At 53.0% G+C, this 25442-nt stretch overlaps 11 protein-coding genes across 11 annotated transcripts, besides 1 other annotated feature; 5 read left to right on the top strand and 6 right to left on the bottom strand.

The window, feature by feature from the left end:
- The first annotated feature begins 287 nt into the window (after positions 1-287).
- Positions 288-360, top strand: a tRNA (tRNA-Val).
- A 326-nt stretch (positions 361-686) lies between these two features.
- PODANS_7_11145 (uncharacterized protein) lies at positions 687-2205 on the bottom strand (the record flags this gene model as incomplete). The annotated part of the gene is made up of 2 exons (XM_001908450.1): positions 687-1456; positions 1518-2205. 2 exons carry the CDS (start codon positions 2203-2205, stop codon positions 687-689), a joined length of 1458 nt encoding a protein of 485 aa, XP_001908485.1.
- An 861-nt stretch (positions 2206-3066) lies between these two features.
- PODANS_7_11140 (uncharacterized protein) lies at positions 3067-4500 on the top strand (the record flags this gene model as incomplete). The annotated part of the gene is made up of 1 exon (XM_001908449.1): positions 3067-4500. The coding sequence occupies one exon, from the start codon at positions 3067-3069 to the stop codon at positions 4498-4500; it is 1434 nt and encodes a 477-aa protein (XP_001908484.1).
- A 615-nt stretch (positions 4501-5115) lies between these two features.
- PODANS_7_11130 (uncharacterized protein) lies at positions 5116-6031 on the bottom strand (the record flags this gene model as incomplete). Its single annotated transcript, XM_001908448.1, has 2 exons — positions 5116-5858; positions 5917-6031. 2 exons carry the CDS (start codon positions 6029-6031, stop codon positions 5116-5118), a joined length of 858 nt encoding a protein of 285 aa, XP_001908483.1.
- A 1770-nt stretch (positions 6032-7801) lies between these two features.
- Positions 7802-9464, top strand: PODANS_7_11120 (uncharacterized protein; the record flags this gene model as incomplete). The annotated part of the gene is made up of 5 exons (XM_001908447.1): positions 7802-7872; positions 8064-8137; positions 8190-8242; positions 8305-8895; positions 8967-9464. 5 exons carry the CDS (start codon positions 7802-7804, stop codon positions 9462-9464), a joined length of 1287 nt encoding a protein of 428 aa, XP_001908482.1.
- A 595-nt stretch (positions 9465-10059) lies between these two features.
- PODANS_7_11115 (uncharacterized protein) lies at positions 10060-11106 on the bottom strand (the record flags this gene model as incomplete). Its single annotated transcript, XM_001908446.1, has 4 exons — positions 10060-10219; positions 10263-10408; positions 10505-10754; positions 10820-11106. The coding sequence occupies 4 exons, from the start codon at positions 11104-11106 to the stop codon at positions 10060-10062; spliced, it is 843 nt and encodes a 280-aa protein (XP_001908481.1).
- An 852-nt stretch (positions 11107-11958) lies between these two features.
- On the bottom strand, positions 11959-14893 carry PODANS_7_11110 (uncharacterized protein; the record flags this gene model as incomplete). The annotated part of the gene is made up of 2 exons (XM_001908445.1): positions 11959-14804; positions 14863-14893. The coding sequence occupies 2 exons, from the start codon at positions 14891-14893 to the stop codon at positions 11959-11961; spliced, it is 2877 nt and encodes a 958-aa protein (XP_001908480.1).
- A 1218-nt stretch (positions 14894-16111) lies between these two features.
- On the top strand, positions 16112-17016 carry PODANS_7_11100 (uncharacterized protein; the record flags this gene model as incomplete). Its single annotated transcript, XM_001908444.1, has 2 exons — positions 16112-16401; positions 16461-17016. 2 exons carry the CDS (start codon positions 16112-16114, stop codon positions 17014-17016), a joined length of 846 nt encoding a protein of 281 aa, XP_001908479.1.
- Positions 17017-18084: 1068 nt separating this feature from the next.
- PODANS_7_11090 (uncharacterized protein) lies at positions 18085-19452 on the top strand (the record flags this gene model as incomplete). Its single annotated transcript, XM_001908443.1, has 3 exons — positions 18085-18114; positions 18189-18443; positions 18508-19452. The coding sequence occupies 3 exons, from the start codon at positions 18085-18087 to the stop codon at positions 19450-19452; spliced, it is 1230 nt and encodes a 409-aa protein (XP_001908478.1).
- Positions 19453-20308: 856 nt separating this feature from the next.
- PODANS_7_11080 (uncharacterized protein) lies at positions 20309-20878 on the bottom strand (the record flags this gene model as incomplete). Its single annotated transcript, XM_001908442.1, has 1 exon — positions 20309-20878. The coding sequence occupies one exon, from the start codon at positions 20876-20878 to the stop codon at positions 20309-20311; it is 570 nt and encodes a 189-aa protein (XP_001908477.1).
- A 540-nt stretch (positions 20879-21418) lies between these two features.
- Positions 21419-22589, bottom strand: PODANS_7_11070 (uncharacterized protein; the record flags this gene model as incomplete). Its single annotated transcript, XM_001908441.1, has 2 exons — positions 21419-22182; positions 22235-22589. 2 exons carry the CDS (start codon positions 22587-22589, stop codon positions 21419-21421), a joined length of 1119 nt encoding a protein of 372 aa, XP_001908476.1.
- Positions 22590-23649: 1060 nt separating this feature from the next.
- PODANS_7_11060 (uncharacterized protein) lies at positions 23650-24728 on the top strand (the record flags this gene model as incomplete). Its single annotated transcript, XM_001908440.1, has 3 exons — positions 23650-23666; positions 23743-24419; positions 24490-24728. The coding sequence occupies 3 exons, from the start codon at positions 23650-23652 to the stop codon at positions 24726-24728; spliced, it is 933 nt and encodes a 310-aa protein (XP_001908475.1).
- Between the last annotated feature and the right edge of the window lie 714 nt (positions 24729-25442).

Raw genomic sequence — 25442 nt, 5'->3', positions numbered from 1 at the left:
GGAGAAGAATTCTTTTGTCTTCCTGGTGTGGGCAGAAAAAGGGGTCAGATGGAGAAAAGCCATTTCCTCAGCGACGGGGCTTTGTTGACACTGTGATAAAAAAAAACCGAAACTCGCATCGGTCGATTCAGGGGAATTAGGGGGGTCGCAATATTGACAGGGTGGGGCCCTCCTATTTCTGTCTCCATTCGCCATGGAATTGCTGAAGCTCCTCCGCGGTCCCCGCAACTCCATACCGTCATGCATCTCCATTATAAATCACACCAGCAACTGCCATCTTCATCCGAGGCCGGCTGGTGTAGTGGTTATCACGTTTGTCTCACACACAAAAGGTGCCAGGTTCGATCCCTGGGTCGGTCAAAGTCAGTATCATAAGGGTCTCTTGAAAGAGTTCCTCCAATCCTTTTGACCATTTCTTTTTGTTTTCATTTGGGCATGAGAAACATCTTTTTGTCTCCCAGGTGCATTAACCAACAACACAGGTCACAAAACTAAAGGCTGACCAACTGTTTGTATAACTTCTGCCTAAACACTATATCTTGCCTTTCGGCCTTGCAAGCTACTCTCTTCCTTTCAATGTTCCCAAGAGCAGCACCAATAAGACCACCAACCGTTAAACTCCAACTCCAATCTGACTACCAAACCGCTTTTGTCGTACCATTACTCTGATATCATGCTTTGCTTCATTACTCCATCTCACCCTCAAGCTGCTGTGAGGTACTCCAGCTAATCTGCGATGCCTCCCCAACCTGCAACAGCTCCTCCCGCAGAGACCGCCTCGGAGTGCTCGCACACATGTTTGAATCCCCTTCCAAGATACTCGCCGTTGTATTCTTGTCATCTTGCTCCTCTGCTCTGTTCAGCTCCAACTCTGCTGCCTCGTCAGCACCAACCTTACTGCCGCTGCCATATGGACCACAATGTCCCCTCGATGAGGCCAACGAAACCAGTGACAACCCCCCAAGTTTGTTCCTGAACAGTGCCTCCAATTCTTCATCACTGAGTTGGTTGAGCTCGCATAGGCTTCGCTCCATCAGACGAGACTGGTTGGCGCTTCCGCAGGCGGTGCAAACCGGTGCCTCTGGTGACTCTGGCGACCAGGAAGAATCCGACAGAATACGGCGCTGGCGGGAAGGGATGCTGACATTGGATGAAAACGTCTTGGGGCTGCTCAGCGAGTTGCTGTTGCCATTCACCGTCGTGTCCAGCGATGTCCGAGCCGAGTCTTGCTGGCTACTGCTGGGAAGAGTTGGCGAGTCCGAGGAAAACTCCCGAGGGGTCTCCGACGGGTTTGCACAAGTTGACATGCTTGGACTAGTGAGGCAACCGTCCCTCGCACTGGTCAGCAAACCGATTTTTGTGTCATACAGACGTGAAGCTTCCTCTAGCGAAGAATTCATCGAAGCTATGGTAGCAAGCGGTGGCAATGTCGGACGGCTTCGTGGGCCAAGGGATACTATGGAGGTAGGTCCTGGTCAGCCATGTCCGTTGTGATGTGCAGGAAAGCATAGACTTACCAGGTGTGTCACAAGCAGAGTCCAAAGAGAAGTTCTTATCGACCGTGTCCTGGACAGCCTTCTGAACGCCTAGTTGAAAAGAGCTTCGGCGGCCTAGCCAACCTGCTCTGGTCTTGACATCCGCCGGCAAAGCCAGGACAGGAGCTTTTGGTACGACTGGATCGCAGACGCCGGTGACATGGTCACTGCCATTGTCATCATCATTGCTAGCCCTTTGCTGATAGTGACTCTCGGGGCTGCCGGGGCTTTCTTGTTGAAACCTGCCACGGAGCGAGAGAAACATAGAACTAGTCGTCCTCAACAACCGCCTGGCGGGCGAGTGAGGAGGGGTTGGGCCATCTCTGTTCGAGTACGGTGTTGGTGTAGTTGGTGTAGTTGGGGTTTCTGTCCTTTCGTCGCGCTCAAAGTGGTCCCGAATGTTCTGCCGTTGAGAGTGCCGGCCACCTACAGAGTTGAACCAACGTCGTCTTTGCTGTGGTTGATAATCTGTAAAGGGCACTGGTGTTTGTGAAGGTGTGTTTTTGGTAACAAAAATTCGGGAAGTCTTGCGACGAAGCGTGGCAAAGATGGAAACGCGAGACTTGGGGTTCAACTTGGTCTCCTTGTCCGTAGCCGTTGGGGACATGGAGCTCCCCGATGAGGCGCTAGTCAGGTTGTCCATTCTGGCAAGGGAGTCTGATGATAACATAGAGCAAAAGAAAGCAAAGGCCTGGGATGGTAACGACAGGCCGGGAGTACAACAGTGGCAGGGAGAAAGCTGATGCCACTGGGATGACGATGGACGATGCAGACACTGGAGCTGTCAGCAGAGAAAGGTGGGTAGAAGATTCCATAGTTCTGGGAGTTTGAAGGCTCGACCAAGCCTCGTATCCTCTGAGGCTTCGGAAGGCGCACCGAAGCTCTCCCGCTCCGGAGGGGAAGGTGTTGTTGAAAAAACAGCAAGACCAGAGTGGCATATTGTGGGGAAAAAAAGGAAAAAAAAAAAGAGAAAAAAAAAAAAAAAGAACAAAAAAAAGAAAGAAAAAAAAAGGAGAAAGTCATGTTTCGGACAACAAGATTGATGAGATCTTTCCTCCAAAAATAACCAAGACAATCGCTCGCGGCTTCCTCGAACGGACATCATGTCATTTCTCAGCACCGAATAAGGGGCAAGAGCGCCCCCTATTCGCATCTTTTTGCTCGATGCCTCTTTTTGATGCAGATACCAATAAGCAAAAAAGGAACACGTTTGACCCATCACGTCAAAAAGTATGAAGAGATATTTGAACGGTATAGCTGCGCTGGCCGTGTTATTATCTGCCGTCCGGTCCCAGGCGTTGAGCTGTGGTTGTTGCTTGGAGAAGAAGCTTTGACCAACCAGGAAATGTCCAAATAAACCAAGCGCATCATGAATCTTTGAATCTTGAAGCTCTTGCATGCATTTGAATCCCACGCGACAACACGCCCCCCAGCGAAAACAGCACTTCTTTTATTCAAGACACAATATCCAGCGCCTCCAGTAACACAAATTTTTATCCCGATCCAGTCTCCTAGACATTAGTGAATCACCATGGCAAGCAAAGCCAAGTCCCGCTGGGCAGACGACGAAGAAGACGCCCTGCGCGAAGCGCAATTGAAAAGGGAAAAAGAGGAAAAGAAGCGCCTCAAAGCCGAAAAGGCACGCAAACTCGAAGCTGAAAGAAAAACCCGCGAAGCTGCCGCCGCCGCCCAACAAGAACAACCACCGCAACCACAACCACAAGAAAGCCCCAACGGCCCTCCCCCAAAACGAAGACGAGTCTCCCCCGAACAACAAGAAACACACAACGGAGCCCCCCCAGAAGAACCAACCACCACCAACCTCCTCCGCTTCACCCCCGGAACCATTTCCCGCTCCCGCAGCGTGGAAAACTACGACAAGCTGAACGACATCGAGGAAGGCGCGTACGGCTGGGTCTCCCGCGCCCGCTGCCTCTCCACCTCCAAAATCGTCGCCCTCAAGCGCCTCAAGACCGACCCGAAAGACCGCTCCGGCCTCCCCGTCACCGGCCTGCGAGAGATTCAAATACTGCGAAACAGCTCCCACAGAAACATCGTCCCCCTGCTGGAAGTAGTGGTTTCCGACTCGACCACCCCCTTGGAACCATCCATCTTTCTCGTCCTCGAGTTCCTCGAACACGACCTCAAGTCTATCCTCGAGGACATGCCCGAGCCGTTTCTGGCCTCAGAAGTCAAGACGCTGATGTTGCAGCTCTGCTCCGGGGTGGCGTATCTACACGACAACTGGATCCTTCACCGGGATCTCAAAACGTCGAATTTGTTGTTGAATAACAGGGGCCAGCTAAAGATTGCGGATTTTGGCATGTCGAGATATGTGGGCGATCCGCCGCCAAAACTGACGCAGTTGGTGGTTACGCTGTGGTATCGTGCCCCGGAGCTGTTGCTCGGGGCGACGACGTATGGCAGCGCGATTGACATTTGGAGCGTGGGGTGTATCTTTGGGGAGCTTCTGGCCAGGGAGCCGCTTCTGCAGGGGAGGAACGAGGTGGACGAGCTCACGCGGATATTTGAGCTGTGCGGGCTGCCCTCGGAGGAGTCGTGGCCTTCGTTTCGGAGGCTGCCGAACGCGAGGGGGTTGAGGTTGCCGAATAACCCGACGCCGGGATCGACGAACTCGAGGATAAGGACAAAGTTTCCGCTTTTGACGTCGGCGGGGGTGGGGTTGTTTAATGGGTTGCTTGCGCTGGATCCGGAGAGGAGGCCGGCGGCGAGGGAGGTGCTGGAGCATGAGTATTTCCGGCAGGACCCCAAGCCGAAGCAGGAGGCCATGTTTCCTACTTTTCCGAGCAAGGCGGGCCAGGAGAGGAGGAGGAAGAGGGAGACGCCCAATGCGCCGGTTAGGGGACAAAAGGCGGCGGATTTGGGGGCGGTGGACTTTAGTGGGATTTTTGCTGGGAGGGAGAAAGAGGAGAGGGGGGGTGGGTTTGCTTTGAGGATGGTGTGAGAAGGAGGTGGTTTACATGGACGAGAATAATGATGTGATGTAATAGCAACTAATGAACATAGACTGCGACACATGGATACCAAAATGCCGTGGAAAGGGGGCGGCTGTATATATAATGCAATATCAACAAGACCAACAAGACAGAAAAGTCAAGATATACCCTTCGTCATTAAAGCTACCTGAAATATATGTATGTATGCATGAAAGTCGTCATCTTTCCGGAAAAAGCTCGCCATGAATGTGTGTGAGATGTCCAAAAAAACAGATACAGGTGAAAATGAGAAATCCATCCCCTTAGTCAATACCTCAACCGCTCTGCCGCTTCTGCTTTCGACTTTTTCGAAACCAAATCAAGCGTACCGAAAAACATGTTTCTAGCCAACGCCCCCAGCCCCGAAAAATAGAACCAATTCTCTGTGCCAAAGACAGAAAAAGTAAACAGCCAACCAAATTACACTTTTCTGTCTTCCCATATTAAGCGTAAGTATTCCTCACCTCTTTTGGAAAAGACATTACAGCACTGTAGATCTCGCCCCCCTTTTCATTTTATTCTTTTGCTCCTCCCACTGTACGACGTGACGAAATCAACCATTTTCAGATCAATTACAGACACATCTACATCAACCCACCAAACCCAGCCACGAACCACGTGAAGCTCAATACTGTGATCACACTCATCACGCCCGCGGCAGCCACGGCCTTGCTGTCAATCGACATGCCACCCGCACCATTGCAAGAGGCGCATTTCCAGCCGTCGCTGATGGGGGTATAGACCTTGGGGGTGTATAATCCGAATTTGAAGCTGTTGAAGGGCGCAAGCATGCCCGCAGGTGCCGGGCCAGTGGGCTCCGAGTCAGAATCGTGGATGATGAGGGTGTACTGTTCCACCAACAGAGGAGACGCCACGGCTGTCCGGTCGTATGCGCCCGTGTCCCAAGTGTAACTTCCTTGCTCCTGAAACGTCATGTTCTGGGTGAGGGTCCACGTCTGCTTGGCTACGGTGTTGGTAACGAGCACGTCGATGGCGGTGGGAGTTCCTTGCAGGTTGGTGTAGTTCCAGGCCCAGGTGATGTAGTCGCCAATCTTATACAGCTGGTAGCCTTCCATAACCGAAGGGGTGATCATGACGACGGCGCCGGCTGGGTCTTGTGGATTGAATTCGGTTTGGCGGGGCTTCCCGGAAGTGGTGCCATTCGGTGCTGCGCTGCCTGTGGCCTTGCCCGATTGCGAAATGCCGGCTGTGTTGAGGTTTGTCCTGAGTGGTGTGGCTGGGCCCGTTGTGGTCTTCTCTTCCTCCTCTTCGTTGTTGTTGTCATTGCTCGAGGGTGTGTTTGTTGGCTTCGGGGAGTTGGTCGTTTCTACATGTCCTTGTTAGCCGCAGCCGAGTAATGACGAGGCAATTGGGGTGTTCCGTACCATCACTGTTCTGCCTTACCACCAGACTGTCAAGTTCTGGCAAGAAACCGGGCCATGCGAGCGCGGAGACTGAAGAGGAGAGGCCCAGGAGGGCAACGGCCGACAAAAACTTCATGTTGACAAACTCGGATCGATCGCGTCTGAAAATGCTCGAGGGGCAGGCGACCAGGTCGACCAGGTACCGAGAAGAGGGAAGCGAAAGTAAAGATGTCTGTTCAACGTCGGAGAAAAGGCTCGGTCGCAGTGGTGTTTGTGCCGGTGTTCACGTCGGGTGTCTCTCTCAAAGTGGTACGGGGGCGTTTGCTTGCTGGGCCACGGCGGGTAACCCCTATTGGCGGTTTGGCCGAAAATGAGACCCGCGCGAAACGGGCGTGGAGTAAAAGTAACGAGGGTTGGCCAGATAGGGTATGTGCGTGAAGGTTCAGCGAGAGTAGGCGTCACTTGGGACAGCTAGACAACAAAAGTAGCGAGCGTTCAGAAAAGCGAGTGTGCGGTTCCGGTTGCCCAAGGAACAGAAAACGATGGAACAGGCCAAAAAAAAAAGGCAGCGCTTTCAAGGCACGATGGAGTTGGGAGGCGGCTGGAATGAGAAAGTCGAGGGTTGGAGTTCCAGGCTTTGCGTGCATTCCACGACCAACGACAGGCCGGCGAGCGAGCGACTCCACTCGATGCTGCAACCAATTAACAGCGTTGCAGCATCGGGCTTAGCGGGAGCCCTGAAGTGGCGTCGACAGAACAGGAGACCGCGTTACCCACTCAACCCTGGCTTTTTTTTTATGCTCCTTCGTATCCTGGCTTCGTGTCCAGGTGCACGGCTAAAAATATCCTGATCGTTGTGTTCAACAACGTAACCGCATAAATACCCAAGGTGATCTCTCCTTCGCCGGTGACAATTGAGCGTATGCCGGTATATCTTCTTGCTGTTTCCACCGCAGATCGATCACCATCGCCCAGATGCTTAAACTGTGGGGACCGACCAGTCGGTGGTCTGTCGGCCATCGACCTCGCATCTCCGCACCTCTTCTCTGCACGTTGGCTGTTGAAGTGTTGGCCGTGCAACGCTCGAGTACCGGCAGCATGATAGAGATGTCTTTTTCAGGTGAAACTTCGCCGCCCAAAACCCCGCCGTCCGGACATCGCACTTGAGACCAAGCAATGGCCGAGCGCTGGATCAGTGGCTTCGGAGTGAAGAGGCAACATCAGGAATCGTTGTGCCTCTGCTCCTGTACGGCACTGGATGGCGCAAGTGGTTGCAGCTGTCAGTCATGCTGTTCCTGCTGTTCACACATTCCAGTCAGTCTAAATATTATGGCTGCAGTCGTGCCATGTAAACACTTAAAACTGTCACAGCCAGTCCAACGGTTTTCAAGGGGAAGGTATGGGCCAGTGTCCATGTCATCCCATCTTTTTCCAATGACCTGCATGAAGCCATGAACGCCTGGTCCCCAGCCTCTGGATCTGGCTGTCACGGCTGCCATCTCATCATCCCGAAGTCACTCACTCACTGACAGCCGTATGGCGGGACATCCAGCCAGCCTCATGGCATCATTTGCAGGCCCAAAGACAACAGAGAGGCAAAAAAGCGGTGGCCATGGCGGGATACTTTGACGCTAAGCCCGGAGATGGTGAGCAATTGGGAAGCAGCTGGCTGCATCATTCACACCGCACACGTGAAGATAAGCGTGCGATTGGGGGGAGAGCTGGAGGCTGCTCCCAGTGGGAAAGTCAGTTCACTTTGAATTGGATGAAAAGGAAAGAGCTCGCAGCAGGGTCCATATCATGGCGCGGGCAGCTTCCACCAACCAATACTTTGTTTAAATATTTTGGTTCTGCGCTTTACAAGCTCCCGATACCCTCAGTCTGCGAATTCTGAGTTCTCTTCAAAATGTCGTCCTCTTCTGACACGGTCACCATCGCTCGTGCCGATCTTGATCTCCTCTTGCAAAGGTATGTTTTGTGTCTCTGTTACCGCCTTATCCTTATCTGCGCAACATCCCGAACCCGACTCTTTGGGAAACCGTTCACCAACGTTGTCACCTAACGCTGACCTGCATCTCCCGCTTCTAGGGTTCAGCTTGTAAGTTAAATTCGACACACTAATTCGACACTTGACATAGGGAAAGAAACATTCTGACTCGCATCAAGAGCATCAATGCTCCAGACTCGTTGTCTGTTTCACAGGTTGAATATGACCAGCTCAAGTCCATTGCAAGAAAATATGGTGAGATCTATTGCGATATCTATCAGTTCAACCAAGCTAAGTTATTTTCCAGAGAACCTCAAGCGCAACCTCCTACGTGGTGGCGTAGACGAGGCTACAGTAGCTGTAAGCCCATGTCCCCACCATAGCCATTGAGTTTGAGTTGCGGGTTGCTAACGGTTTGACAGCTCCTTAGCCAAGGTGATGAGGCTTTCCAATCCGAGAATAACGAGGATACACACGCCTCTACTACGGACCATGGAGGTGTTGGTCTCTCCTCATCTTCGACGACGCAGCGTCATCATGCCTCTTCCCACCAACATGGAAACGGTTATTCGCACTCGCATTCGCATACTGATTCCAACAGCAACTCCTACGGCCATTCCTACGACCATCCCTGCCACCGTTCTCATCGCCAGTACCAACAGCAAACCGCTTCGACATGGGATGAAGAAGACTATGACGAGGAGGACGAGGGGGACGAAGATGTCTCAATCGAAGAAGGGTCCCCTGTTCCTGGCGCAAACTACACAGGACCACCTCAGGAAGTGAAGCGCCATCAGTACGAGCGCAACTGTCATCGTACCCTTCAAATCGTGCATCTCGCCGAGGGTACCACTCATTCTGATATCACAAACTCCGTGCGCGGCGGCCAGCTCTTAGACGTGTATCTTCGCTCTCACGACCGCTCAGCTTCCGTCTCGTTTCTTCATGCGGCCGATGCTCAGAAATTCTATGACTATTGTCGTCGTAATGACTTGTATATCAGAAACAAGAGGGTAGGCAACTTGGTTTTTGAGTAGGTTGACTTTTGCTAACATGAGGACAGGTCGAGGTCAAGTGGAACGAGCGTCAGTTTGTGCTGCCAGGCCATGTGGCGGGCAAAATCTCGGCCGGGGCCAGTCGCAACCTTGTCATCATGAACTACGCCAGTCAACATACCGAGGAGGTGATTCGCGAAGATTTGGATCATATCCACAACCTGGTTGTGATCATGATACAGTTCATCGGCGGAAACTGTCATATCGAGCTCAACTCGGTGCACAATGCCATCTATGCTCGCACCTGCATGCTGAGCCGAATGTATGTTTCATTACGCAGATTCTCACTGGCGGAGGCTAACATGTTGGACAGGAAGTACAAAGGCAGAAGAATTCAATTCGACGTGGATCAGTGTGCCCACCCTTACCCAGCCCCCATGGTTCTGAAGACCAAGGAAGCTCCTCAGCCAAAGAGGCAATCATCGGTCAGCAATCGCTTCCAGCTCTTGAATATCGACGATTCTGAGGACGAGGAGAACGCGCCACCCGGGTTTCGGTCTAAGAAGACTCCCTTAGTGGTGGCCTGAGCTGGCCACGGGCTCGTCATTTGCAGAAGGAGATTGTAATTGGGACGTTTGTTTGGTCTGAAAAGTTATGAGATGCTGTAACCAGCGTTGGAGATACCCATGGTTACGTCTTACCCCTGTGTTCAGTGGAGATACAAGAGACATTGTTGAGCGACGTCTGGCAAGATTGTGGAGGAACCTATGACGGTGTCACTTGGCACCTTGTTTCTAGTGTAGCAGTAGTAACTGACACCTGTAGCCAATGTTACTTTGACCCTGTCACTCATTGTGTTCTGGTAGTAATTCATCTATCTATCTTCAGGTGACCAGAAGTTGGGGGAACGGTCAGAATAGGGCTGAGTTCCCCCACCTTCCCCGCATCTGTCAGGTGGGGCTTTGGGTTGTTCGCTACGTCAGGGTGGGATGGGGCTACCCTGTATCTAGCTTATCGCGATCTCCTGATGTCAATGCTTTCAAGTTTCTGATGAGATGCGGTACTCGAGAAATAAATCAACTTTTGGGCTGACTACGGAAAGTAACTTGCTATGGGACAAAAAGAAACACAACCGCCGGAACCAACCAAAACCCAAGGAAAAACCGCATTTATACGCATCATCTACACAACGCCCCATGCCCGATCAACAGGCAACTCAACCCCGTTGATGGTCCTCGCCTGATCACTTACCAGAAACAGGATCGTCTTGGCGACCTCGAGGGCGGTGATGGGTGGTAGTGCTGCGATGGGGTTTGCCTGAAGGGCGTGGACTGGTCTGTCACTGTCAGTCGATTTGTTTAATGAGATAATGAGGTTGAACATACTCGACAGCTCTGTACCCCTCCAGATCAACCCTTTGTTCTTGTGTTATCCTGTTCCCGACTGAGGAGTCGACTGAGCCGGGGAGGACGGCGTTGGCGCGGATGTTTTCGTTGCGGAAGCGCCAGGCGACGTTTTTTGTTGCTCCTATCTGCCCGGTACTTCACGTCAGTTTTGATTGGGTTGGGAAACGAAGTAGGGGAAGGGGGGGGGGATATAAATGGGGGGAAAAAGGGCGGGGGATTACCAGCCCGTGCTTTGAAGCTGTGTAGGCAACCCCAGCAACAGCACCACTCCTCCCCGCGGTGCTAGCCACATTGACAATCACGCCCCCTTCCGGCCTCTGTTTGAGGTAAGGAATCACGGCCCTCATCATTTTCACGGGGACGGTGAGGTTGACGGCGATGACGTTGTCCCAGTCTGGATCGAGGAGGGTGTCGGCTGAGGAGAAGGTGTCGAGGATGCCGGCTACATTGACCAACACATCAACTCTCCCGCTAAAACAAGCATTAGTGATAACACCAAAGGGGGGAAACGGGGGGGGGAGGGGGGGAAGACATACCCAAAATGGTGAGCAATTCTCACACCTTCTTCTATCTGTCCTGGGAGGGTTAGGTCCCCTAGATGAAAATGAAATCTACCGTGGTCTTCCACCCGCAAAAGGTCGTAGTCAAACGGTGCGATGTCCAGCCCCACGACCTGGAACTGGTGGGAAAGAAAGAGTTGCGTTGTGGCGAGGCCTATGCCGGAGGAGCAGCCGGTTATGATTGCCAGGCGGGAGTACCCCAGGGGATCGATGTGGTGAGGGGGGGGGTGGTAGAGGGTGTCTGGGGTGGGGGTGTAGAGCATTTTGTTTGGGTGCTATATCGTAGGTTGGTTGAGTAGGTAGATGTAGTAAGTCAGGTTGGTTGATGTGTAGCCTCAACAGCAATATCTCAATGCTGCCCTCGATCTTCGAGATATCTTAGACAATCAAGTATTTGATGAAGAGAAAGGCCAAGTTCAGTCCTGAGATGGGCGAAACAAAATCCAGGTTACGAACCTTGCCCCTATCTTATACCTCTTCTCTCCTCATCCCATCCCAACAATTCCCTCTCCAATATCCATCACACTCACAAAAAAAGAAGAAAAAAAACACCAACGGCGACGCGGCCGGCCACGCCCACAAAGTGGTATGATCCATCCTGACTCCTCATCACAGCCGTGGCGAGACTTCATCTTCAGCCCGCTCCCCATTAAAAAAAAGGGGGGTCAGCCAAGCAAACCCCAAGCTCGTGGGGTGGTCTGTTCTACGTGGGGGAGCACACCCTCTCAAACTAGAACATCAGACCACTTTCTTGCGTGCCTCACGACACCAACACACAGCCAAATGATCACACAACCGCCAACTCACTATACTGAGAAAGTGACCCAAACACCATCCAGAACCAGAGTCATCATAATACAAGTATCCTTTCAATAACCTAAGTAGCTAGCTAGCAAGAGCCTGCTTCATAAGCACCTTCGTGCAGCAACCGCTGCAAATAATGTAAACCATTGATGGAAATTTCGCTTTGATGTATGCACCGGTCCAAATAACAACCACCATTTGCTGTTGGCAAGAAATCACAAAAATCCTCACCGCCATATAAAATCCCTTTACACTAAAAGTCCCCAAGAACAAACAGAAAAACAACCTATGCCCTACTTCAAACCCAGATATCATGTCTGGGAGCGCGCCTGATTAGACACCGACTCCAAATACAAAAGCAAAAAGTTCCGATCGGCCGGGGAGATGGGTGTCTGGCTGCCCCGGCGAGAGTTGGTTGCGCTCGGTACCCGACTACTGTTGCCGGTTGCATGGACATTCTCCACGCCTGTGACTGACGGAGCCATGCCGCCGGCGTTGCCCTGTGACGCAAGAGACGCAACTCTCGATCTGGGAGTAGTAGACCGGACTTGATCATACACCATGGACTCCTTCATCTTGCCGTTGGCCGAAAGCCCAGTGGGCGAGGGCTGTGCCTTTCCGAAAAGCGACAGCAACTTCTGCTTCTGGTCCGCGTTGCCACTAGGTTGACGCTGATGATGCTGATATTGCTGATGCTGCTGCAGTTGCTGGGGCGGACCAACAGGTTGCTGAGGCGGAAAAGTAGGACTTGCGTACGGCGACTGGCGCTGAGGCTGAGGCTGACCGTATGGAAGGCTGGCCGCCTGGGCTGGCGGGAGCTGGGGGGACCTCTTCGTCTCCTGGTCAAGCTGATGGAACAAAGAGCGGTCCCGCGGAGACGGAAGACCAGAGCCTGAATTCCTGGCATCCTTCCTCTGGGGGCTCAAGCGTCTCTGAAGGCGATGGATTTGCGAGTCCATTGAGTCATTGCTTTGGGCCGACTCGGGCTGCTTGGGCCGAGTGAGGATCTGAACGGCCCTATATGGAAGGTTGAGCTCTGGATTCATCTGGACGGGAGCACCATTGGCTTCAACAGCTCGGGTGATGGCCTCCGCATTGGAAGGTCCGCCATATGGTTGGCTATTATTAGACCCATATCCTGGCCGTCCACCGTCCGACTTGATGGACGATCTTGTGATTTCGTTGCTTAGGGGACTTCCACGGCCTGGCTTTTTGAACATGTCCAACAACGCCGAGCGATGCGACTCCGTTGATTGCGGCGGTCTTGGGGCCACAACTGGGTTTGCGGCGGCGTGTTGTGACACTTGTGGAGCCACTGCATGCTGCGGCTGAGGCCCATACCGCTCACCATAACCCTGAGGAACATTCGCCGCGTGGTGCGGCAAATACTGCGCAGCTGGGTTGGGAGCTTGTGTATGGGATGGAGCACTGGGCCAGCCCTGTCCAGACGGATGATAGCCAGCGTGCTGCTGTCCCGCGGGAGCGACATCGCTTTGAGGGGTAGCCACCGGCGTTGTTTCTTGTGTACGGGAGGTATTGCTCTTGAAAGCATTCAGAAGAGACATGTGATGATGTGTCAGCTGAGGAGCAGCCTTTGGAGGTGCTCCTTGATTCTGATAACCAGCTCCATCTTGCCCCTGGACCGGGATCGAATGGTGGCTTCCCTGCGGCGCTTGCATACCATTGTGGTGGGCAGTCTCTGGAATGTTGGGAGTCTGAAGAATGCTTCTGGTGAGAAGTGATTGCTGAACCTGGGGGGGCAACGGCTGCGGGTGGAGAAGAACGGGTTCCTTCTGCACTGGACGCGGGCCAGCCATGTACGAGTTATCCCCGTAGGCCTGGGTAGGCATCTGGTGGGGGACCCGCTGTTGTGTAAAGTATTCTTGAGAGACATTTTGATTCCCGTGAGGCTGGATAGGGAAGTTGGGCGGCGGCTGATTAGGTGGTACAGGTAACCGGTTGGTTGGATGATGATGGTGCGGAGTGTGCGGTTCCGGAGCAGTCGTGTAAGTGAGCTCCAACGGCGTGTGCGGGACTTGGTTACCGTACTGCTGCTGCTGGTAATACTGATGTTGATGCTGCGGATGCTGTTGGTGATGTTGCTGGGGCAGCTGTTGATAATGCTGGGGCTGCTCGTGATACCCTTGAGGAAGATGAGCCGCCTCGGTCTCAGTATTCTTTTGAAGAAGGGCCAACAGAGCGTTCCCTTTGTTGGCTGTCGCCGCCGGAGCAGGGTGTGGGTTCACATGTGTCCCACTAGGGGGAGGCTGCACCTGGAGAAGACGCTGAAGCTCAGCCGTCGCCCCTTCAATGGTTTCGATGCTCTCCGTGGGCCCAGCAACAGGCTCTGTCTGGGTACCGAGGTCATCCTCTGTGAGAGGTTCTTCGATAGGAATATGGACAGGTACATGCGATCCGCGGGCTGCGTCCTTCTGCTTTTGCTGTTGGACCCATTTCTTGAGTTGGACAAGAAAAGGAGCCACCATGTAGAACTTGTTCGCATTCGAAGCCGCAGCGGCATCATCCTGTTGATTCCCCTTGCGGTTCCGAAACGCGGGAAGCTCAGAGAGCTTGTACCACTGAATTTTACTGATCTCTTTCCTGGTCTTTGGATGGAAGTTGGTGTCCATGGGGACATTCCGGAAAACATAGAGTCGAATTTGCTGATCCCGCATCGACATCTGGATGTACTTCACTTCATCATCCCTAGGCACCAGCCCAGCTTCCCTGATGTCGAAACCTGTTTCCTCGTAGACCTCTCGAATGGCGCAGTCCAAGTCATCCTCGTCCTTGTTGATTTTGCCTCTGGGGAAACTCCAGTTGGCGCCCTTCTTCCAGCCCTTGACCAACACAGTCGAGTCCATGGCCTCATTCAGCAGGATAGCTCCTCTGACGGGAACTCTGGTCTTGTACTGGAGAAACTCCTCGAACGCTCGCATGTGGTTTTCAGCCGAGAAGGAGGCCAGCAGGGGACAGTGCTGGAAGATTCGAAGACAGAAACTTCGGAGCGACATCGACGGGAGTGTAGGGTCCAGCGGACGTATAAAATCTTCGTAGAACCATTGTGCCTCTTCGACCTGGAAGCAAATTCGGGCCACGGATGACAGATCCTCCTTGGGCAGGTTTATGATGAATCGGACACAAAGGTCGTCCAACCCTGGGCAAACAGGTCAACAGGTGTCATCCAACAGAGCGGTACCAAAAAAGATACATACAATCTTCGAGTTGCATCTTGTTTTCGGCCATGACAGTGTGCTGTGGTGTGGCATATCAACAGCCTGGTTTCCTGAGGGGTGGTCGTCTGTAGGGCAGCAACAGCGCAAAAGGCAGTCCAGGTTGCGTGGGAACTACTTTGCGGTTCTAGGTCGGAGGTGTTTGCGGGTACGGAGTGAGGTAAGGAAGTGGTCTGTGTTTCTGGTCGATCGATTTGTGTTTGTTTGGCGAGGGCTTCGCTGGCGGACTGGCTCGGCAGGTTCAGGCTTGGACCGCCAAATCGCAAAGGTAAGAGTTTCCCCACCGCAAGGCAATGCGTGCGCTTCAGAGTCTAGACTGGACAAGCAAGAGAAAATTTGCAAAGATACAAAGCAAAGCAGTGATAGGCAGGTGAGAGAAAAGGCTCAGGTGTGTGGCCGAATTGGGCGGGAGCTGTCGACAAACGCTATCGGCAGGTCAACCATGGAATCTTGAATGGGATGGGGAGAGACGTGTGCAGACGTGGACGGCAGTGATTTGTCTCCACTGGCGCAGACTGGAGATGTTCGCAGAACCCAACTGTGGCTAGAGCCCAATTCACCCCACCAGTCCAGGGATTCAACGCCACATCCTGCTCCAGTTAAGCTTCTGCCAGGAGCGGATGTGGCGGTGCAATGCCCCGCTCCCCGCACAAGATGGTGCATCTGGAAGAGGCCAACCACAACACACAAGTGTGTGGCAGTCCCGCGCCACACGGGCACGCTGAGCAGGGGTTACACCTTGAAGCTGCAGGGAGGTCGCCCAAGAACGTCATCACGCGGAAACAAAGAAGACGTTTGATGCACCGGGCTAGATGTTGAGCCATGGGGCCAGCCAGCAGACATAAAGCAAGACGGGAGCTGCCACGGTCCAGCTGGTGCTTTTTTACTTGACCTTGTCGCTTCTTGTCTCTCTAGTACACCAGACCAACATCCGACCCTCTGGTTCGTTGACTCTGGCGCCAAAAGTGTTTCCAACTTGGGTCTGACAAGCGCGAACCTGAAACCGACAAAGAGCCTGCCGTGACCAATACCTCACTTACAACCAGCCGGAGGCCAACTTGACAGCCGCCGGAGCCCGCAACAAAGCGTCGACTTTTATATCAACTCTCGGCCTCTGTTTTTTTCTGTGTTTCTCGTGCTCTGTGTGTTTTGTTTCCATTCTTTTATTTCATATACATTCTTTTGAGTTTTTTATTTTTTTTTTGATCGACATCGATCACCGCAAATCACCATGAACGTGGCCATCAAAATCCTGGAGAAGAAGGCTCTCAAGAAACTGGGGAAGGACAAGACAAATACCAACTCGGAGAACCCTTACCTCGAAAAAGTCCCGGTCTACAAGAACGGCAAGGTCGCAAAGTACAAGACTCAGGAGAGACCTATTCCCCAAGGGCTTTCCAAGAATGACGCCAAGATTCTCAGAAAGATCCGCCGAAGAGCCTATCGTTGGGACATGGGGTTCAGTTGTTGCTGCATCCCCATCCGGTTCGGCTGGTCCGCCATCATCGGTTTGATTCCTGTGTAAGTATATCAGCAGCTGTCTCTGTGTGACCAAACATGGGCTAACAAATGTTCTGTAGCATTGGCGACTTTGCAGATTTCCTCATGGCTCTTGCTCTCATCAAGAAGGCCTCAAAGGTCGATGGTGGTCTTCCCAAGCGTCTGTATGGCATGATGTTCACCAACATCATGCTCGATCTGGCAATCGGTTTTATCCCTCTCATTGGCGACATCGCGGACGTATTCTACCGAGCCAACACGAAGAATGCCTGGCTGCTCGACGCTTTCTTGACGGAAAAGGCAAAGGCGCTCCAGGCTGGTGTCGTTCAGGATCCAGAGACGGGCAGTATTGTCGAGATGCCGGACGAACTTGCAGGGGCCGAGGGGGATCGGGATGTCGAAACCGGTGTCACAAGAGCGGGTACGATGCCATCGCTTGCCACTCCAGCCGCCGTAACGCCGGCACGCTCTGGACGGCAGACAGGGGACGTGACAGTGGCCCTGCAAAGTGCACCGGTAGCTCCCGTGAGGAATCTTACACCACCGCGAGCTCCGATCGGGGGAGGCCTTCCGGGTCGTCAGATTACACCAAAGCAGGACCCCAGAGACAATCGTGGGAAGGCTGGTCGGAGATAGTGTAGTTGCCCAGGTGACGTCAGGAGGTGTCAGGGGCCGCTTGGATATGGTGCTAGGAGGGCAATGCTGAAGCGATGTGTTTTTATATTTCATTTGTTGCTTTTCATGAGCGAGGAGTTTTGGGAAACAGACTGCATCAGGATACCCAGAGGCAAAGGGCATTTGAATAATAATAGTTTTCCTCGTCTGCTAGACAGCGGGAATGTGTATTCTTCGAGAAAAGGTCTCAATGTTCCAAGACCGGGGACAGGGCTGGGTCAAAATCAATTAATAATGAAGCCGCGAGAGACGCGATTTGACGCGTCTCCCAGTTTGATCTGGTCAAGGATCCCATCTGATAATCTTTTCAACCCCACCTCTGCCCAGAGAGGTCCATGGCTGCTCACGGGGCAACAGCAGGATGGGTCAAAGTCTTGCAAGTTGCAACAGGGGAACCGCAGTGTAGGCCGATTCTAGGAGGACAGATCGGGACCCGTCGGAGCTGCGAACAGTTCGCGTGTTTGGATTCTTGGAAGTGGAAGCCCAGCTGGTTCAGTTCCAGGCAGGATGGGCCCGAGTGTGTCATGGTGGGGTCCATGGTGAAATTGTTGCAACGTGCATCCGAATAAATAAACTCTGACAAACGCTCACCCAAAAGGCCGCTGGAACAGGCATTGAATGGCGCGGCTGATGATGGATCTGATAAGAGCGAGAGGGCCGACTAGGAACAGGGAGCAAGGGACTGGTGGGATTGCCCGGTGATGCCCCTCTTGGAACAACCAAATGAGAGGCTGGTGTTGATGGAGGGCATCAGTGACGCCGCACAAAGAGCCTGGGCCCACTGGAAAGAGACTACAGGCGTGTCGACGCGTATCCCTGCCGTGCAGATTAAGTAAAGTGGGCCGCGTCCCGACGTGCAGCATTTAAGAGAATTCGCGACGCCCATATTTTGCTTGAGAAATTCTCTTTGTCTACACTCACAACAACTCTCCCAATCCCGCCACAGTCGTCACTCAGCAATTGCCTTTGCTATTTCTTCTTCTTGTGGCCTTTGCACCTCCCATCTTTCAGCCCTCAACTATCTTCACAATGGCCGCCGAAATCACACCTTCCAAGCAGGTCAGTAGCTAGCTACCTTTCCGCGCGTCGGCTACTTTACGCGTCCACAAAGCTAACATCCTTTACTTTTGCAGGCTGCTTCCGCCATTGACGCCTTCAAGATGGAGTCTCCCGTCAAGAAGCTCAACTTTGCCCCATCCGACAAGGAAAACAAGCCCTTCGATGCCGACCTCACCACCCTCGAGGCCGAGATGGATGCCAAGTTTGAGAACAAGAAGGAGGAGATCAAGACAGTCGCTGCCCCAGAACCAAAGCAAGAGCTCCTCGATGAGCCGCTCCTCACCGAGAACCCTCAGCGCTTCGTCTTGTTCCCCATCAAGTACCATGAGGTATGTGACGCGACTTTGACGCGTTCTCAAGTTGGATCACGCGTACTAATTAAAACCCTTACAGGTCTGGCAAATGTACAAGAAGGCCGAGGCTTCCTTCTGGACTGCTGAGGAGATCGATCTCTCCAAGGATCTCCACGACTGGAGCAACAAGCTCAACGATGACGAGAAGTTCTTCATCTCCCACATCCTCGCCTTCTTCGCCGCCTCCGATGGTATTGTCAATGAGAACCTTGTCGAGCGTTTCAGCGCCGAGGTCCAGATTCCCGAGGCCCGCTGCTTCTACGGCTTCCAGATCATGATGGAGAACATCCACTCCGAGACCTACTCCCTTCTCATTGATACCTACATCAAGGAGCCATCTCAGCGCACCTACCTCTTCAATGCCATCGACACCATTCCCTGCATCCGCAAGAAGGCCGACTGGGCCCTTCGGTGGATTTCCGACAAGGATGCCTCCTTCGCCCAGCGCCTTGTTGCCTTCGCTGCTGTTGAGGGTATCTTCTTCAGTGGTGCTTTCGCCTCCATATTCTGGCTCAAGAAGCGCGGCCTCATGCCTGGTCTCACCTTCTCCAATGAGCTCATCTCCCGTGATGAGGGTCTCCACACCGACTTTGCCTGCCTTCTGTTCTCTCACCTCAACAACAGACCCAGCAAGCAGCTCGTCGAGGACATCATCCGCGATGCCGTCACCATTGAGCAGGAGTTCCTCACCGAGGCTCTTCCCTGCGCCCTGCTCGGCATGAACTCGAACCTCATGAAGCAGTACATCGAGTTCGTCGCTGACCGTCTCCTTGTCGCCCTCGGCAACGACAAGATCTACCGCTCCACCAACCCCTTCGACTTCATGGAGAACATCTCCCTCGGCGGCAAGACCAACTTCTTCGAGAAGCGTGTCGGCGAGTACCAGAAGGCCGGTGTCATGAACAGCACCAAGAAGTTTGAGGAGTCTGCTGAGGAGAGCAAGAACGAGAACGGCGGCGACTTTGCCTTTGACGAGGACTTTTGAGCGTCTTGTCATTTGCGCTGCTGCTGATTTCTCTGCTCTTTTTGTCTTTTTATAACGACTAATACCCCCTCACGCATTTCTTTTTTTCTTCTTTTCATAAACTTCTGGTATAGACAGAAGGATAACGTCATACAGGCGGAGCGGGCGGACAAATCTTGTATGTTGGATAGTAATCCCCTGAAGGTCATGTACAACAAAGACTTTTTTATTACGGGTTACGGTAGGCAGGCGTGGATTTCCACATCATTGAAAGGCGTCTGGAGTTTTGTTTTTGCTGAACGCGCAAAACAAAGAACGAAATGGGTTCTTTTAGGGATGGATGATGGATGCCTCTTGAGTATGAGGTGGGATATTTGGGAAGGAAAGAGACATACATAAGTAGTATGGGATTGTATGAGTAGGACCTCATCTAGTGAAGGGATTACACTGCACTGTTTGTTCCTCGCATGAAACATCTTGGTGTCGAATGTGATTGTGTCCAGTTTTGATGTCTCGGTTGTTACTATGCCATTTGTTGTCGTGTGGGAAAGACTGGCGTTCACCCATGTTGTCCACGACTTGATGCTGCCCATTTTGTCTGGAAATCTTGATAGTCCTCTCCCGCTCGCACCCTGCGCCTTTAACGAATGCTTCCCATTTCCAACAATCACGCGCGTTCAACCGTCTTGTGTGGCCCTTTGGAAACTCTTGGGCTGATTTCTTTATTATATTTGATGATTTCGACTCTGCGGTTACCTCTTGACGTTCCCTTCCTCATCATCCCACCTACCCACCCTTATCATCCCCCTACCTTCCCTCATCATCCCCCTACCTTCCCTCATCATCCCCCTACCTTCCCTCATCATCCCCCCACCCATTACCTCTTCCCCTTCTTCTTCTTCTTCCCCCCACCACCACCTGCCCCTCCCACCTGCGGTACTTGCTTCTCAGCAGCAGCCACAACCGGCATAACAATCCCACTCCCCTGTCCCTCCCCAGCTCCCCCGTCCGCCGCCGCCTCCCCCATCTCCACATCCCCCTCCTCCTTCTTCACCCCCCTTTCTTCCTCCCTCCCAGCCGCCCTCCCCGCCAACGTTCCAAGCATCTGCACCAACCTCCCCACCTCCTGCGCCTTGCTAGTCTTGTACTTGAGACTAACCCCGCTCTTTGGATCAAACGTCGTGATCACCAAGTGTCCCCGCTTTCCCCTCTTCTCATCCTCAACTACCTGCTCGGGCGTGGCAGACTTGGGGGTTCGGCGGGCGGGGGAGAGGTGGTAGTTTGTTGATATTCTTGTCTGCCATACCACAAAATTAGTTGGGACAATAAACAGGAAAGAAAAAAGGGGGAGGGGGCGGGGGGGGAGAAGACAAACGGTGGTAGGTCGAGCGGCGAGCAAGAGGGAGGAGTGATGCAGCCAGTCTTCTGATTTGGAGTAGTAGGGCATCTTGACGGTGTTGTTCTGACACTCGATTCGCAGCGCGTAGTTTGTGAAAAAAGTTAAATGGGGACAGAAAAAATCAATTTGCGCACGCGCTGCGACTGGGAGAGGTCGTGTCGTCAAGGTTGAATGGTCAAACAAGGTCGCAAGCTTCGAGAATTGGGTGTCATCGGTGAATGTCCACACCTTGAGCGACAGTTTCCGGTGGGGCCAAGCTGGCTGGACTAAAATGCGGGGCGCTTGGAGAGCTTTCTTCCCCTAACTTCAAACAGCATCGACGTCTCACAGCAGCTCAATAAATAAAAATAATGCTCAAAAGATAACCCCAAATCAAATTATTCAACAACACTACCTTTGTCTACAAAGCTTTTTTGCCCGCGCCAATACGCCCGAAATATCCCATGGGTATCATAACTGCTACTTTACAACCAAAAAATAAATAAAAAATGGCACGCCCCTAACCATCCTCTGGAACATTGTCGTCCCAAGAATCTTGTCCTGCCATAAGAAATACTCGTCTGCCGACTTCACCCCATACTTTTCTTTCTACGAATTGGGGGGGTCTGGAAGCCAAAACAGCAGCTCCTGGTCTGCCGTCGCAATCATGTTGTACCGCGGGTTGTACGCCACCACGGCTGCCTCTCTCTTCTCTTCCAAAATATGCGCCGGCTCCAAGACTTGCTTCGAGTCTGGTGTCATGAGCGTGTCCCAGATCAACAAGTCTGATTTTCCACCGCTCAAGACATAACGACCGTCAGGGGTGAAGCAGCACTCGCCGCTGCTTTCCACGTGTCCGCCGTCGTTCTCGCCGGCGGCAAGCCGTTTTGTACCACCGTTCGGCTTCCTGAGGAAGGCTTTGAGGCTGCCGTCAAACGAGTCCAGCAGGAAATGGCCGTTGCCTCGCGACCCAAGAAGGATGTGCTTCCCGTCGTTGGAGAACTCCAGCTTCGTCCATCCCCTAAAAGCCATTTCTGGATCGGCGGGCCCTCTGGCTTTGACGAGGTCGAACGTCGAGAACGGCGCTTTATGGTAGTTGCGATAGTCGTAGAGGAGAATGCTTCCGCTGCTAGGACTAGCAACCGCGAACACCTGGCCCGACGGGTCCCACGCCGACAGGTAGGGGGTGTTGAGATAGAGTGTACCAGTCCAGTTCTTGGTTTGGGTGTTCCATAACCTAACCGTGTTGTCAAGGCTGCAGGAGATAAAGTTGTCGGTGCCCGGGTGCATGGCGAGACAGGTCACGGCGCCTTCGTGGCCGTCAAAGTAGCGGATGAAGGAGCTGTCGTGGGTTGCGAGATATCTGATCGCGTCTGTTCTCACTTGTTAGAAGCCATTGGGTAGTCTGGCGGCAGTGATTCCCACCATTTTCGCGAGTACTGGCGTAAATGACACTTGAACTTGTGTGGGTGAACTTGGCAAGCTTCACACCATACTTCTTGCTGATGAGCATCTTGTCATGTCGACCCTCTTTGACATTGTAGATCTGAATCGTCCTATCGCTCTCAGAGGTCATGCAAAGCTCACCCGGGTCGTCGAAATCGATCGAGAGAATGTAAGGATTCGACTTGTTGTCCTCGATGTCTTCACGATTGAACAGCTTGGTTGGCCTGAAGTTTGCAATCACCTCGGTGACTGGTGCAGTGGGAGGGCCATTCACACCACCTAAACCCCGCAAGGCAGGAGACGCGTCGTCGAGGTCCATCGGTACGGGCGCCATGGTGAAATATGTTTGGATGTAGCGAACGCGACGTAAAGTCGAGTATGCAAACTGATGTTTTGATGGCTGACCGAGTACAGAAACACGGCCGCAGTTGAGCACGACAAATGGGCCCCACCAACTGCCCGGTTTCTGCCAGGCGGTCAAAATAAAGGCGGTGAGTGTCTGACCGGCTGGCAGCGGGCTTGTGCACCTGCAAGCATTGGCCAATCAGTCCTGGAGAAACCCTAACCCGGAGTACCGAACGTCCATCTCTTCCCCACACCGCAAGCGGCCCTGAGATCCACACCTGTCAAAGGCCAGGGTTCCCAGTTCCCCAGATCAAACCGTCCGACAGCCGTCCACCCGCCCACCAACCCTCCCCGAAAGCCGGAGCTCCCAAGTCTTTGACCCTGCATCGCGAAGACTGACAGCGAGGAACAAATCCCGCGAAATCCCTTCCTGTTGAGCTCCGACTCCGCAGTTTTCCCATCTCGCCGGTCATCCCGGTACTCGGGGCGAGCTGCCGGGATAGGTACAGCTGTACCTTCCCAGTTGAAACCCCCACCAGCATTGCGTGACACGGTGACACAGTGACACAGTGACACGCAGTCCCAGTTTAACCATAATCGAGTCAGCGTGTGAGTCCAGACGATGTTCCGGGTATAAGCGGTCCTCTCACTATCCTAGTCCGCATTGTTTCACCCGCCCGTTTTTCAAAGGTCCTAGTATCAGTCTATCTCTATTTACTCTTTTTCCCGACATCCCAAGCCTACCCGCGACCTTTTTGTACCTATCGTGAAGTTGAAGAGAGAGTGGTGCTGCCACCCGGGGACCTCGACCCTCGTTAGACCCGCGTCCCCCCTTCCCTAAGGAATCGCAGCACCGAGAAGTATTTGGGCTCCGACAACCGGCACCAGACCCGGCATTGGTTCTTACCAGGTTCGCTGGCCGCTTCAAGCCGTGAAATAATTATAACCGCGAACCAAGCACCACTACCCTTCGGTCAAACTTGTTGTCAGACAACACTTCGTAGAGCTTCTGCACAAAAGAAGATAGCCCAACACTACTCGCTTGCACAATGTCGACAACAGCTGGGTAGGTTTTCCGTCATACACATACCTACCTCACAAGAGAGAAAGAGAGCTCTAACATGTCCCCTCCCGTCCTAAAGCGCCTTCATAGCAGGCGGAATCGCCGCCTGCGGAGCCGTAACGGCCACCCACCCCTTCGAAACAGTCAAGATCCGCATGCAGCTCCAGGGCGAGCTCCAGACCAAAGGCCACCAACCTCACCACTACCGCGGCCCCCTCCACGGCGTCTCTGTCATTGTCCGAAACGAAGGCATCCGGGGCATCTACCGCGGCATCGGGTGCGCCTACATCTACCAGGTCCTCCTCAACGGCTGCCGGCTAGGCTTCTACGAGCCCATGCGCGCCGGGCTGGCGAAGCTGATGCTCAACGACGCGGCCAAGCAGAACCTGGGCATCAACATGTTTTGCGGCGCGGCGTCTGGCATCATGGGCGCCGCGGCGGGGAGCCCGTTCTTTCTGGTCAAGACGAGGCTGCAGAGCTTCTCGCCTTTTTTGCCGGTGGGGACGCAGCATCGGTACAGGAATGCGCTGGATGGGTTGAGCCAGATTTTCAGGGCGGAGGGGGTGAGGGGGTTGTATAGGGGTGTTGGGGCGGCGATGATCAGGACGGGGTTTGGGAGCTCGGTGCAGCTGCCTACGTACTTTTTCGCAAAGAGGAGGTTGCAGAAGCACCTTGGGATGGAGGAGGGGGCGCCGCTGCATCTGGCGAGCAGTACGGCTAGTGGGTTTGTGGTTTGTGTTGTTATGCATCCTCCTGGTATTTTTTTCCGCCCCCTTTGCAGATCTCCCCCTTGCAAAGCCAATGCTGACTATGAGATTCGACACAGACACAATCATGTCCCGCCTCTACAACCAGAATGGCAACCTCTACAAGGGCGTCTTTGACTGCCTGGCCAAGACGATCAAGACGGAGGGCTTCTTCGCCATCTACAAGGGCGTGTTCCCACATCTGGCCAGGATCCTGCCGCACACCATCCTGACGCTCAGCTTGGCCGAGCAGACCAACAAGTTGATGAAGAAGCTCGAGGAGAGGATCCTCTCGCCACCAGAAACACAATCGATTTAGACGGCATGAACTTAGCGCTTACATCCTGTTTCTGCTTTTTTTTTCTCTTTTTCTTTCCCGCATTAGATACGGCGTTTATATCTTTTCGGCTTTGTTTTTTGGGGTGGGCGAGCTTTCCTTCAATGGGTTGGTTGTTTGTGGATGGGCGGTGGTGTGACTTTTTTGAAAAATGAAGACATTTTTACACTCGACGCCCCTCATGGATCAATCCCCCCGTCGTCTTTGGGATTTCTGGAATCTTGGCTGGGCTGGAGGATATTTGCTGTGTTTTTGATCCTGTCTGCCCTTTGGGCGTCAGGGATAGAGCGGAGAGCGGGGTTTTGCGTTGATACACTTGTCAAAGTTTGGTGGGGGTAATCATGGCGTGTTGTTGTTGTTGTTGTTGTTGTTGTTGTTGTTGTTGTTGTTGTTGTTGTTGTTGTTGTTGTTGTTGTTGTTGTTGTTGTTGTTGTTGTTGTTGTTGTTGTTGTTGTTGATGATACCATTGTGTGTGGATATGGACTGGGGGGGATTGGGGGGGGGGGGGGGGTGGCAATCTCTCTATACAAAAGCGATTGTGTACATAAGATATAGACAAAAGGGGACGGATGGACGGGGAAAAGATGACCAGAGATCGTGCCAACCAGCGATCTCATTTTACTGGTGCTTTTTTTGATCTCATTCTACTGATGCTTTTTTCTCTCCTTCCATATCTGGTGACTCTTTCTCAAAATA

This window comes from Podospora anserina, chromosome 7 (genome assembly GCF_000226545.1).
Source record: "Podospora anserina S mat+ genomic DNA chromosome 7, supercontig 1".
NCBI lineage: Eukaryota > Fungi > Ascomycota > Sordariomycetes > Sordariales > Podosporaceae > Podospora > Podospora anserina.
This window is presented reverse-complemented; position numbering and strand designations above follow the sequence as displayed.